Source organism: Mirounga leonina, unplaced genomic scaffold, assembly GCF_011800145.1.
Source record: "Mirounga leonina isolate KUSES-001 unplaced genomic scaffold, KU_Mleo_1.0 Mir_171, whole genome shotgun sequence".
In the NCBI taxonomy this organism is placed as follows: domain Eukaryota; kingdom Metazoa; phylum Chordata; class Mammalia; order Carnivora; family Phocidae; genus Mirounga; species Mirounga leonina.
In genome coordinates this window covers 5,995,315-6,009,801 of record NW_023270436.1, presented here as the reverse complement: position 1 = coordinate 6,009,801, position 14,487 = coordinate 5,995,315, and the positions used below count along the sequence as shown (strand labels likewise).

At 50.3% G+C, this 14,487-nt stretch overlaps 1 protein-coding gene across 1 annotated transcript in view; it reads left to right on the top strand.

Annotated features, from left to right (window-relative positions):
• The first annotated feature begins 917 nt into the window (after positions 1 to 917).
• The window catches only part of DNAH10 (dynein axonemal heavy chain 10), a 131,530-nt gene continuing 117,960 nt past the window's right edge, over positions 918 to 14,487 (top strand). The window contains exons 1-6 of the mRNA XM_035016704.1: positions 918 to 1,131; positions 3,821 to 3,943; positions 7,353 to 7,453; positions 8,483 to 8,591; positions 10,675 to 10,790; positions 12,412 to 12,622. Coding sequence (XP_034872595.1) covers positions 918 to 1,131; positions 3,821 to 3,943; positions 7,353 to 7,453; positions 8,483 to 8,591; positions 10,675 to 10,790; positions 12,412 to 12,622 — 874 coding nt within the window. The remainder of the gene's footprint in view (positions 1,132 to 3,820; positions 3,944 to 7,352; positions 7,454 to 8,482; positions 8,592 to 10,674; positions 10,791 to 12,411; positions 12,623 to 14,487) is intronic.

The following is a 14,487-nucleotide window of genomic DNA, read 5'->3' as shown; positions in this document are numbered from 1 at the left end:
GTTTTAGAATTGTAAGAAATACTTCGAACATTCCACTTGTTCCTTGATGGGAAAATCCAACAGGAAGGCTGAGTTCTTAGAGTCAGCCTTGTCATCTAGAGACTCAGCTCTGTGAGGGGGAAATCACAGTCACTAAGTTAAAGCTCCACAAATGCACGAAAGGACAATTTTGCATCTTCCTATCAGTACTGAACTTCCTTTTACTAATGAAAAATAAATATATTTTTTAAAACATGGGTGTTTTTGCTTTGTACATGGCTGGAAAGCCAAAACACTTGGCCCCTTCCCTGATCCCAAATGCCAGAAGTCACTTGTCCCTTCTTGGGTCACTGTCCTCCCGGATCCTGTGTGCAAGGGTGAACCTGCCCCTTCTTGGAACTCTTGGAGAGTATTTGCTTTTCTGAGGCCCTTTGGTCCATGGTGGCTGGGGGCTCAGGCAGTTAGTCCCGCCTCGCCTCTGACTCTGCGCCTGCCACCTCCCCTTGCCTCTTCCGTCACCTCGCTGGTCTCGGCCTGCTTGGCGGCACCATGGGCGGGACGCTCGCCCGCGGTGGAGAGGATGCCAGGAGGCGGCCCCGGGGTCCGCAGTCGGCTGTCCCGGGCAACAGCGCTCCGGCGGCTCCCGGCCGTCCTCGTCCCCGCGCGTCCCGGGAGCGAGCGTGCTGCCGGGCTGCTCCGCTCGGTTCTCCGGTGCGACGGGCGGGCCCGGGTCCGGACGGGGCCCGGCGCCACGCCCACCCCCTCCCCGGCCTCCCGGCCCGCGCCCCTGCGAGCGCGGGGCGGGGGCGGGCGCGCCCGGGACCCGGCGGACGCGCGCCGGGTGGCCGTTGCCGGGGCGCCCGTTGCCAGGGGCGTCGTTGCCACGGACGCCGCCCGTCGCTGGGCTCCTAGGGCGCCATCGGGCCCTGCGCGGCGCCATGGACGACCTGCGGGTGCTGTGGGTGCGCGACCGCGTGTACGCGGCCTTCGGCATCACAGACCCCCGGCTCTTCGAGGAGCTGCTCAACCGCAACGACGGCGAGGTCGAGGACCTCATCCTGCACTTCCTCAACCAGACCAGTGATGAGGAGGGCGCCTTGACGCTCTTCTTCTACCGCAAGGTGGTGCCCGAGGAGGTGGAGGTGGAGATCGGTGAGCCTCCCCGACGCGGCGCGGACTTGCTGCGGTTCGGCGGCTGCTTTCCGAGCGGCGTACCCCGACACCTGCTTAGCCCAGTGGCCCCCGGCTGGATGTCCCTGTTCCTTGGGGAAGCAGATTTCAGTCCCCGGGGTCACTCCCGGACCCTCGAAAGGGTGCTCGGAAGTCTGCCTTGGCCTGTGACCTGTTTCTGTGCTGTCTCTGACTCGCTTCCCCGTTCTTTCCCTCCTTTTCTGGCTCCTCGCCACCGTCACCACGTCATGAGGATGCCAACGCATCCCCCGCTGAGCATCCTGTCCCTAGAGACTCACCGCTGCCGATCCTGCAGTCACCAGAATGGTGTTGGGCTCTAGACAGAGGTGGGGAGGGCGGCGGCCTCCCCAGCTCTGTGGCTCACACTGTCACTCTCTGCTTATGAAGACACTTGGGAAGCTTTATTGGATCCTTTATGGCGCTCTGGTCTGTTCACAGGACCTGGAGTGGGGCCAGTGCATGCCCCTCCATCCCTCTTTTCTTTTTTTAAAGATTTTATTTATTTATTTAATTGACAGAGACAGCGAGAGAGGGAACACAAGCAGAGGGAGTGGGAGAGGGAGAAGCAGGCTTCCCGCAGAGCAGGGAGCCCGATGTGGGGCTCGATCCCAGGACCCTGGGATCATGGCCTGAGCCGAAGGCAGATGCTTAATGACTGAGCCACCCAGGTGCCCCTGTAAAAATATATTTTGAAACTAAGTCATCCTGCCACCCAAAGATGAGTACAATTAATGTTTTCATGGCCCCTTGTTCTATCCATGTAGTTTTTTTTATTATTGAGATTGTACAATGTAATTTTTTGTGCTTTTATTTTTTTAATTAATTAATTATTTATTTATTTAAAAGATTTTATTTATTTATTTGACAGAGAGAGAGACCGCGAGAGAGGGAACACAAGCAGGGGGAGGGTCAGAGGGAGAAGCAGGCTTCCCGCCGAGCAGGGAGCCCGATGCGGGGCCCGATCCCAGGACCCTGAGATCATGACCTGAGCTGAAGGCAGTCACTTAACCAACTGAGCCACCCGGGCGCCCCACCATCCCTCTTTTCTATTTCTGTCCTTGCCCCCAGTTAAGATTTCTCTCCGCTCCCAGTTAAAAATTATATGAATGGAGACAAATAGATGCTGGTGGGGGTGGTGGTAGGAAAGAGGGGTGTCTGTAACTAGGAGCAGCTAGCCCAAGATGCTGTTCCAATTGGTAAGTGTGTATTTCTTAAAATAAAATGGAATCAGGCTGTAGATGTCATGTAATGACTCACTTAAATTTTAAAAAATGACAGTATTACTGAAGGGCATTCTCTTAAAAATTCACATGACATAGAATTATACAAAGTAAAAAGTGAAAAAGCAAGCCTTCACTATCCCTTAAGTCCTACTCCCATTCCTGTAGGTAACCACTATTGTTAGTTTGTCGTGTATCCTGCCAGATCTTTCCCTGAATCAATCAGTCAATCAATCAATCATCTATATCTTCTCTATATAATAAGTTTCTAAAATCAGTCATACTATATATATTATTTTGTGACTTGTCTCCCTCAAATGCATCTTGAGAATTTTTCATGTCAATACCTATAGAACTACCTAGCTTTATAGGTTTTTAAGTACATTGATATACCACATTTTATCCATTCCCTAATTAATGAACATTTATTTACCTTTCCATAGTATTTTTTTCACAAACAAGGTAACAATGCACATCCGTCTTTGCACCCTGTGTATTTCTGTGGGAGAGGTTTATAAAAGCAGAATTGCTGGTTTCCTAGGTGTGTGCATTTACACGATGGATAGGCTGCCAGACTGCTCTGGAGAAAGGGCCTCCTGGCCCACACCCAACAGTGGCCAGGTGCCTGTTTGCCAACAGTCCTGCCAACATTGGATATTGTCTTTTTAATATCTGCCAATCCCATAGATGAAAGGGGGCTGCACTTGCTTAATCTATAGTACATTTTTTAAAAGAATTATTTATTTGGGGGGGGAGAGAGAAAGAGAGGGAGCGCCCAGTGGGGGAGGGGCAAAGGGAGAGAGAGAATCCTGGTGCGGACTCCCTGCTGAGTGCGGGGCTCCACCTGGAGCTTGATCCCAGGACCCTGGGATCCTGACCTGAGCCCAAGGCAGACCCTTAATGGGCCGAGCCACCCAGGTGTCCCCTATATGACATTTTAAATAATAATCAGTGGAGTGGAGCCTCTTTTTTATGCTTGTTGATCACTTATATTTCCTGGGGCTGGTGGAACCATCTGATCATTCTGCGACCTTGACCTTCATCTCCTGGGGAATTTGCACAGATCTTCCTTTGGTAACACTTAAAGTTGTCTGGGGTAACTGGAACATTCCGGTGTGACCACTGGTTCAGAAACTGGCGCCAGCGCAGGAGGGCAGGGAAGGCGGAGCAAGGAGGCAGCAGGCTCCAGCCGGGCAGGTGGCAGGTGTAACAAGCCCGGGAACTCGCACCCGAGGCCCGTCTTCACGCGAGAGGAGCAGGTCTCCCCCGCCCCCCAGCGTCTTAGGGTGCGGGGCGGGGTCGCGAGGGGCGGGAGGGGAAGGGGCTCCCGCGTCCTCGCCCTGACCTCGCCCTGACCTCGCCCTGACCTCGCCCGGGGCGGGGGGGCTGCCGCAGAGCAGTGGCCTCACGTGTCTCGTGTGGTGGGACAGCCACGTGTTACTTTTTCTTCCATGCTCGAGGCGGTCAAGAGGGCGACGTGCCGGTGGCCACCGAGGAGGAAGGCGAGGAGGAAGAGGAGGACGCCCAGAAAGTGGGGTCGGGGCGTGAGCCAGGTGAGGGGCGGGGCTCCCCCGCGACTGGGGGGAGGGGACCGGTGTGGGGTACCGAGCGGGGTGTGGCTGTCCGCCCTCAGCCCTGAGGCCCCAGGGGGCCGTGCGGGGGTGGGCCGGTTGGGGGGAGCACCTGCCTTGCCCCTCGGGCCGGGGCCCCTCTTGACGTGCACGCGCATCCCTCGCGGCTCGGCCTCCGTGGGGCCCAGAGTCTTCCTGTCCTTACTCTCGTAAAGGCGACAGCCAGCGGATTTAGGGGCTGCCCTCTCCGTGACCTCCTCTTTCACATCCGCAAAGACCCTCTTTCCAAAAGCGTCCCCTTCCGAGGGTCTGGGCGGCGTGACTTCGGGGGGGGGGGCGCACTCTTCCACCCAGGACAGTGCAGGGCCCGGACCCCCCAGGCCTGTGCAAGCCGCGCCTGGGAGCCCTCGACCCGCGGTGGGCGCCCTGTTGTGTAGCCGCGGCTTCCTTCCCGTTGTGCCAACCGCTCGCGCCGCTGCTTTGGGCTGATCTGCGGCTCGACTGGAGGCTTTCATGCCCCTCAGCGGACACGTCGGAGCTGGAGGAGTTGCTCTAAGTACCCCCCCCCTCCCCCCCACCCCGAGCGGCCCGACCTGCTGGGCCTCTGCAGGCTCTGTGCCTCGTCTAGGGGGCCGGTGGCTTCACCTTCAGGCTTTGACCCACTTCTCCCGCCTCACCTTTTCTTTTTCTTTCTTTTTTTGTTGTTGTTGAACGATTTCATTTTATTTCTAGTGTATTTCTACTATTTACCTAACTGAGCTTTCTTTTTGTCCTCATTCCTGAAACTTTTTATTTTACCCTTTTTGGGGGCGGGCAGTTGCATGTATTAAGTTTTTAAACTTTTCAGTAGAGTGTTATATCAGTGTCAGGTGTACAATATATTGATCTGCAACCTCCATACATCACCTGGTGCTCCTCAGGACACATGCCCTCCTTCATCCCCATCATCTGTTTCCCCTGTCCCCGCACCTGCCTCCCCTCTGATAACCATCAGTGTTCTCTATAGTTAAGAGTCTGTTTCCTGGTTTCTCTCTCTTTTTTCCCTTTGTTCATTTGTTTTGCTTTTTAAATTCCACATATGAGTGAGATCATAAGGTATTTGTCTTTCTCTGACTTATTTCACTTAGCCTTCTACTCTCTGGCTCCATCCATATTGTTGCAAATGGCAAAATTTCATTCTTTTCTATGGCTGAGTAATACTCCATCGTGTATATATACCACATCTTTATCCATTCATCTGCCGATGGACACTTGGGCTGCTTCCGTAATTTGGTTATTGTAGATAATGCTACTAGGAGTGCATGTATCCTTTTGAATTAGTGTTCTTGTATTCTTTGGGTAAATGCCCAGTAGTGCAATGGCTGGATTGTAGGGTAGTTCTTTTTGTTTGTTTGTTTAAAATCAATTAATTAACATATAATGTATTATTAGTCTCAGAGGTAGAGGTCAGTGATTCATCAGTCTTATATAATACCCAGTACACATATCACGTACCCTCCTTAATGTCCATCACCCAGTTACTCCATCCCCCACCCCCCTCCCCTCCAGCAACCCTCAGTTTGTTTCCTAGAGTTAAGAGTCTCTTATGGTTTGTCTCCCTCTCTGATTTATTTTTAACTTTTTGAGGACCCTCCATACTGTTTTCCAGAGTGGCTAAACCAGTTTGCATTCCCACCAGCAGTGCACGAGGGTTCCTTCGCATCCTCGCCAACGTGTTTTTAATTGTAGCCAGTCTGACAGGTGTGAGGAGGTATCTCACTGTGGCTTTGATTTGCATTTCCCTGAGGCTGAGTGATGTTGAACATCTTTTCATGGGTCTGCTGGCCCTCTATCGGGGGCAGCATTCTTAGCCAGGGGTGACTTGGGCCCCCATGGGGCATTTGGTGATGTCTGGAGACATTTTAGTTGTCATGACTGGAGGGTGGGTGCTGCCGGCATCTGGAGGGGAGAGGCCAGGGATGCCACTGAACATCTTAAAACGCACAGGACAGTGCCCGCAACAAAGAATGATTTAGCCTCAAACACCAGTGGGGCCGAGACTGAGAAAACCATGTCCCGGGCCGTGCACGTCCCCAGCAGAGCTAAACGGCCCCCATGCCACACTTACCCCGTGATTCACCTGCCCTTACAAGAAGCAGAAGCTGTAGGTTAGACACTTCACTTTTGAAAGATACCGAATATTTGAAAATCCGAGGGAAAAGGGGTTTTTTGGCGATGGGCTCTGTCTCTGCTAGTCCTCCTCCTCTCTTCAGAAGCATTCGTTTTTACCCACAATGTGGTTACAGATCGCAGGGAGAGGACTGTGAGGTCAGAAAGAGAGGTTGTCCGTTCATTCTCAGGAAGGCTAGCTAGGCTGGATTTCGATAAGACGGTGGGGATGAAGGCCACAGCCACACTTCCTGCGACGTTCCACGAAGACACACCAGTCAGTCTCTGGACGGGAAAGAACTCCGTGGAAGGAGGCTGCTTGGGGAGAAAAGTCAGGGAGGTCTTCTCGACAAAGCAAATTAACGTTACTTCCAAGTGGATATTCAAGTGCATTTTTTTCTTTTTATTGTGGTAAAATATACATAACCTAAAACTTAACCATTTGAACCAAGTCTAGGAGTACAGCTGCACTCATTTGGTGCATTTGTAAGTGTGTTTTTGGCCTCAGGCCGTCACTGTGCCAGGCACGGAACCACACCACCACTGAATTCTCCAGTCTCACCACTAGATGTTATTGTTCCCATTTTATGGATGAGAAAACCAAAAGTAGACCAGGAGACCCCACACACTGATTTGATTCCCAAGCCACCCTGGGGTCATGTGGCGCCTTTTGCACTAAGAGCCAAACCGTTTTGGGGGAAGCTCTCCCTTCTGTGTGATCACTGGACTCGTCAGTAACTCCCAGGGCTGTGACCGACAGGCTCTGAGGTTTCCAGATCTGTATCGGTAAGAGTAGACTTGAGAGATACACATTCATTTTGTTTAGATTTCTTTCATTTTCATCCCCCACCAGTTTCGAGTTTCATAGAGAAAATAGAATAAATGCTAATGTGAGCTATCATTCTCGTCCTAATAATAAAACTCCCTTTTAAAGTGAAAATCTCTGAGAAGTCACACATTGCACACGGTAGCTGGGACATGCACACGCGTGTGCACGCACACACACGCATACACATTAAATTTCCGGCTGAGAACCCACCCATCAGAAATACAAAGAACTTTCGCCATTATAACGTACAACAAGGCTCTGATAGGATTCATTTGTAAAAAATGTATGTATAGCTTTTGGATAACATGTCTGTTGAATGAAATATGCTGTTGTACAAGATGCGGGTCTGGTCTTGATGGCAGGAAATCTACTTTTCTGCTTATTTCAGTTTGCACACTGAATAATGTTTTGCAGCCAAGAATTTGCAGGTGAGAAACGATTCTGTAAATCAGCCTATAATCGACATAGAGAATGAAGAAGCAGGCGAAGAGAGTTTAGAAGACTTCCCCGTCAAGGTACTTTCGGCTCTTTCTCCTCCTTGGTGGGGTAATAGGAATTCCCTCCCCTCTGATGAGTCTGTGTAACTGACTTTCATATTTGAGGGAACCTATTTGGAGTAGAGATGATGGACTCAGATTGAATGATTTGCTAGGATGACTCACAGGACCCAGAAAAACTTTTATACTCGTGGTTACAGTTTATTGCAGTGAGAGGATGCAGAGTAGAATCAAAGAAAAAGGTACGAATGGCAGAGTCCGGGAGGAAAAGGGGCCCGAGCTCCCGGTAGCGTGGCCTGGATGTGCTATTTCTCCCAGCAAGTATGTGCGAGAACACATAGGAAGTCAAGGAAGCCCACCCAAGCCTTGGAGTCCAGAGTTTCTACGGAGCATCTATGGGTGTGAAGGGCCGGTCTCTAAGCCTGCAGGAAGTCAAACTGATATAAGGTGACCGGGGCCCCAGGCAAACAGAAACAGGCATTCACCACCCATCATGTTGCTAGTATAAACTACCTGGCATGAGCCAAGGCCCCAGGTATACAAAGACACTCACATCAGGTAGGCTTTTCCAAAAACAGAGGTGATCACCCAGGAGCCCATGAAGGGCCAGCTTGAAAACCTTTGGAACATGCAGAGTTTGGACAACCCAGGCCTGCTGAGTTAACCTTTTATTTCACAAATCCCAGAGGTGGAGCTTAAAGCCAGGACGTAAGCATCGAATCTGGCCTGTGCTAAATGAAATTACTCTGATCGGCTCCATGAATATACCCCACCCCCGAAACCAAATTCAAGCCCGTTTATTGCAATTTACAGCCTCGGAAAGCTCTGTCTGGACTTCCCAGGTCAAGTGTGGCTGCATCAGCCAGTTAATAGAAGAGTCAGGCTGAGCGCTCAAGTCTGGCTGCCTTGTCGTGCACGTGCTAGGGCCCTTTGTCAGCCGGGAGTTCAGAAGGCACAGAGAGGAGGGCTCAGGTGGGCCTGAACGCTAGCTTGTCTGGGTGAGTGAGTGTCTCTCAGCCTGATGTTTTTTTGTCCCCCATGTTTCAGAGAACCGTTAAGCACATTGTGGATAAGACCCATCTCTATGTGCTGTGTACTCCTGTTCCTGAGGAGTTTCTGGACCAGAATGTGGTGTATTTTCTCAGAAATACAAAAGGTATATTTCTAGTGTCTGTGCATGCGTGTGGGTGAGTATGCCCCTGGGTGTGTATCTGTGAGATTCTTAATTTTTACACTTTCTTGAGAATACAACCTTTTTCTTTTTTCCCAGGCCAGCCAATCCTCATTACTCGTGGGTTCCCTATTTGTGAATTCACCTACTTGCTCATACGTTTTCATAACCCCCAAATCAATCCTTGCCGAGCCTTGAGGTCATTCGTGGATGTGCACGGCATGGGGAAACATTTGCCTTTTTTTTTTTAAGATTTTGTTTTTAAGAAATCTTTACACCCAACGTGGGGCTTGAACTCATGACCCTGAGATCAAGCGTTGCATGTTACAGTGATGAAGCCAGCCAGGCACCCCTTAATGGGGAAACATTTGAGTCACTGAATCTGTGTGTTCCTGGCTGAGGGTGGACTGTCCTTATTGTTATCTCTTTAGTGCCGTGGTTTTCACATTTTTTGGTACTTTTTGTTGGTGGTTTCACTGTTTAAAATGGCCTCAAGCATAGTCCTGGAGCACCGTCCAGTGTTTCTGAGCGCGAGAAGGCTGTGACGTTTCTCATGGAGGACACAGGTGTATTAGAGAAGCGTAGTTCAGGCGTGAGTTATAGCGTAGGCTGAGTTCAGTGTTAACGAATCAACCGTGTACATTAGATAAGTTGTCTTTAAACAGAAACACAAATAAAGCCAGGTTATGTGTTGATGGCTGATGAAAATGTGACCGGAGGCTGCAGGAACTTAACCTCGGGTGTCCTGCAGGAGCAATGGCTGGGTATTCGTTAATTCCTTGTTCGAGGAGCTTCATGGAACAGAACTACCAGGAATAATGAAGACTGGCTGTGTGAATATATTCTTGGTTCTGTTGTAACAATTAAAGGGAGAGAGATGCAAAATGATGTGATCCTGAGTTGTAGGATGAGCTCTGGGGCTTTCTCCGTGTGGCCATGTGATTTAAGACAGAGGAGCTGCTTGGAGGCCAAGTTCATTTCTCGGGGTAACTTTTGGGCGGGATGTTCCCACTGTGCATTCCTGCTGCATTCTGGGAGCCACCTGGGCATTTCTGGTGACACCCCCGGCCTCCCAGTGGTTGCCACTCTCCTGTCTCTTCTGACCCCCGGCCCTTCCTCTTGCCTTATTTAATCCGGGCTGACTCCGCAGTCTTCCTGCCTGGGTTTCCCCCGTTTCTTCTGCCTTTGCCTCCGTGGAGGCGGTGCAAAGCTATGTTTTAGGACTCACAGTAAATTCCAGCGCAAACATTATGTGGCCTTCTTTTTTCTCTTTTGAACTTGGATGGCGTTTTTGGGCGCACAGGCCATGAGCAGGACAGCCGCGGCGTCCCCTCGGGCTTTATTACTGCTCACTCTCATCATCTTGTGTCTCTATGGTCGTCTTTCATTGAGCTCAGGCTCTCTTTCTTTCACATTCTGGGTTCTTACGTACTTTCCCTCTCAATTTGAGTAAAGAGGAGTTTGATATACAGAAGCGTAGTGAGGAGAGGATAAAGTCTACACAGATGTGGGTCCGAAGCCAGCGAAATGATTGCCTTGGTTGATGTATTTGTCGTGTTTCTGTTTTGTTTCCCAATGAGGTTGAGGGAAGGGCCCAAGGGACCTTCAGAATGTCTCCCGTGCTCATTGATGTTTGGGTGGAGTAAAGACGTGTAAAATAAAACCCAGCCGAACGGTTGGCTGTCACCAAATCTGTCTTTAAAAATACTCGTGACTCAGAAGGGACTCTGGCGATGAACTGGGGAGGCGTTGCTAGGAGTGGGGACCCAGGCAAAGCAAGGAGCCCAGCAAACATTTCTAGGAAACACGAGTGTGTCTATCCGTTGGTCTGGGTAGCTCTGTTGTGCTACTGATGGGAGCCTGGGGACCCCAGCACGTCAGGTTTCCCTCAGTGTCTCATGGGCCGAGGGATTTGTCTGACTAGACGTCAGCATCATTTTGAGTCTGTGCCTGGAACATTCCTGGGTTAGCTACTCAGGAAGAAGGAGCCGATTCGCCGGGTACTTGGGGGAGTTACCTGCCTGCCACCTCCCCACGTGACTTACCCTCTGTGTCTGTTCCCACGCAGAGATGATCTCCGAGGCTACAGACATGAAGGAAGCCATGGAGATCATGCCCGAGATGCTGGAGTACGGAATTATCAATTCTAACGTGCTTCCCTTTCTGAAGAATGTCATATGTCAGGTAACCGTGGACAAGGGAAGGGGTCTCAGCATTTTGTAAGATTCAGGCTGTCTGGTTCGTTTCCTCCACACATAAGGAATGTTCAGCAGCTCTTGCCTCCCAGGTGCCATTGTCCAAGTGGATCTCGGTGCTCCAGGAGCTGATACTGGGGGAAAGACATGAGACACAGATTCCTAAGCTGGAAAATATCAGGCAGTGACAAGTGGCATGAGTTCAATAAATCCTAGTAATGTGATAGAAACGGACTCCGTGCACACACGCATGTGTTTGTGTGTGCAGGGAGTGGTGGTAAGGGATGGCCTCACGGAGGAGGCAGTGTTTGATAGACAAACAATGGAAAAAAAAAAAACACCTTGTGAACAGACTAATTCTCCTAATGATAAGTTCCTAGGGAAGTGTAATAGGGTGGGGCTCAGGGGGGTCAGGAAAGGCCCGTCTGAGGTTGTGGCATTGAATTGAGACCTGAATTAGGTAAAGGTGTTAGACATGTGAAGATCTGGGGGTGGGGGGGGGGAATTCCTGGGCAGAGAAGGGAGCATGTGCAAAGGTCCTGAGGCAGGAGCAGACATAGCCTGGTCCAGGAACAGAAGGAGGGCCAGTGCGGCTGGAGAGGAGTGGGGAAGGTTGGAAAGGGAGGTAGGTGTTCAGCAGGGGAATAATATGGTCTGGTTTGCATCATTCCTCTGGCTGTCGTGTGAAACTTAGACCGTGGGAGCGGGGGGCAGACGCTGAAGGGAAGAGAAGACCAGTATGAGGCCGTAGAAGAGTCTGTGGAGGGGGATGGTTGCCCAGGCAGTAGTTCAATCAGGGGAGGCAGTGGGAGGCAGGCAGTATCAAGAATATGTTTTACTGGGGAGAGGACATTTTGAACGTCACCATGAGTGTGCGGTTGGCAGAATCCAGACTGTGAAACCACAGGTCAGACGTTCTGGGCTCTTCAGTCAGTGGGAGGTACACGTACATTGTCTTAAACCATGGATCCAAGTTTCCGAAGAAAAGGCAAAACTACACACCAAAGCCCAGACTCACCCAACTAACTCACGGGCATTTTTTCCATCATTTTTATGTGGGTGAAGCTTTGTTATTATACTCAAGTGACTTCCTAAATGCATGCTTCTGTCCTCAGCTAAATGTCAAAAGGACTGTGTCCTCAGACCCTTCATTTTAGATCTTTATTTAAGTAATCTCTATGCCCCACGTGGGGCTCGAACTTGCAACCCCAAGATCAAGAGTCGCACGCTCTACAGACTGAGCCAGCCAGGCGCCCCCATGCCCTTCTTTATTTTAACTCTCCCGTGAGCTAGCCTGGTGCTGAGCAGACTCTCTAACACCTGCTTCTACTCTTGTTTGTGCCGTAGTTTCAAATCCAGCCGCCTTGCAGCCGGTGGCAGCCGAAGAAATGCAGGATTATCTTCTGGGTTGTCACCTTGGGCTTGGGTCACATTCTTACCCTGGGATCATTTTAGGTCAAATATTTTCATCTCTCTCTCTCTAGGTCTGTGCTCTGGACTTGAGCAGTTTCTGCATTGTAGTTACGCTGTGCTGCGTCTGATAGAACATTCGACACCAGAGGCAGCGTGAGTGCGTGATCTTGAACACAATATTGTGTGATTTCCTTCAGGTTTTCATGCCGGCTTTGTCCTTCAATCAACACAAGGACGCCTCCCTGGGATTCACATCTTCAGAAATCTCTGACTCTTTTGAGTATGAAGTGGACCTACCCAACATGCCCGGGGAAGCCTATCACAGCATTCAGTTGATACGGGATGAATTTTTAATGAACATCCAGAAATTTGCGAACAGTATTCAAAGAACAATGCAGCAACTTGAAGGTGAGGCTTCCTTTTGCCCGTGTTGAGGGAAGCGTGATGGATTTCCTTTAAGAAGGCAATTTCAGGGTCCAGGAGTCTCTTGCTTTCATTTATAATTCTCCTCTTCCCTGCTCACCATACGAGCGACCCTGAGCTGGGAGGAAGACCCAGAGAGGAATGACAGAATCCTGTCCTCAAGGATCTTATAATCTGGCGCACAAGGAACTATGGCAGAATGGGAGCTTGGGAAAGATATTAGGGCCTTGAGGGGTTTGGAAGAGGGAGATCATGTGGGAGAAGCAGGGGGAAATCAAAGGAGACTTCCCGAAGGAGGTGGCATTTGACCACCTCTGAACGGACAGCAAAGCTTTAGTAGGTGGAGTTGGGGAGCAAGTACATTTCAGGCAGGGAGAATGGCCTGGACAAGAAAAGGAGTTGGAAAGAGTGGAGTTTCTGTGAACAGGGAAGGGTGGCTGGCTGGTCCTGGCTTAGTTAGCTTTGTGGGCAAGGCCAGAAGCTTGTAGATGGTGGGTCTGCAGCAGCTACTGTTGGATCTGCACCTCGTTACCGGGGGAGCATGGCATGGCGAGAGTCCCTGAGCCTGGGAACATGCATGTCAGGAATGGAGAACAGCAAGGTGGAGAGGCCGGCTGAGGGGGTTACACTGTGGAGAGTCCCAGCCCATGACAGCCAACACGGTGTGCATCAGCAAGGGCTAGCACGGTCTTCGAGATGGCATCGCTATTCTAGGAAGAGGAACTTTCCCCCTCTTGGAAGTAACCTTGAACATGCCCCACCGGCTAGAAATGTTCTCTGCTGGAAATGAGAAACACCCATAGAGATCCAAACTTTTGATAACATGCAACAGACATGTGTTTTTCAGATTCTATTTTAGAATTTTTTTTTTTTTTTTTTTACTATCTCCCCCCCCGGCCCGCCGCCCCCCAAAATGATACTACTCTCTTGGTGTCTGTGTTTTTCCTTCACTGACATTTGTAGCCTTCTTTGGCCTGTCTGCCTAACCCCTCTCTCCCTGAGTTAGTGTAAAATAGCAGAAATGGGAAAAAAATGTTTCTTCTAATCTTGGATAGGATTTATGTGTCTTGTTTCTTTTTTTAAAGATGTCTTTATTTATTTGAGAGAGCACATGAGTGAGGGAAGGGGCGGGAGGGGGAGAGAGAGGGAGAATCTCCAGCAAATTCCATGCGGAGCGCGGAGCCCAACACCGGGCTCGATCTCACGGCCCTGAGATCACGACCTGAGCCAAACCAAGAGTCGGATGCTCAACCGACTCGCCGCCCAGGCGCCCCTGTGTCTTGTTGCTGGTGTCAAAAAGCAGATGAGTGGGGCGCCTGGGTGGCTCAGTTGGTTAAGCGACTGCCTTCGGCTCAGGTCATGATCCTGGAGTCCCAGGATCGAGTCCCGCATCGGGCTCCCTGCTCGGCAGGGAGCCTGCTTCTCCCTCTGACCCTCCCCCCTCTCATGTGCTCTCTGTCTCTCTCATTCTCTCTGTCTCAAATAAATAAATAAAATCTTTAAAAAAAAAAAAAAAGATGAGTGAACACATTTTTGTGTTTTAGGTAAACTGCTAGAAGGAAATGCACTAAAATGTTATCAGCCAGTGTCGCTTACTCTAGGTTGTGAGAGTAAGATGGTTTTCTTTCTTTCTTTCCTATTTTCCTACAATCATGTATGATTTAGAAAAACCAGAAAAGCAGGTGATTTAATATTCTATAACCTGGGTCAGCAAGTTACAGCCCATGGGCCACATCCCACCTGCTGCTCGTTTTTGTGTGGCCTGTGGGCTAACAACTGTATTTATAGTTTCCAATGCTTAGATTTTAAATGATTATATAAGGACCTATATTCTGTCTTCAGCTTTGCCT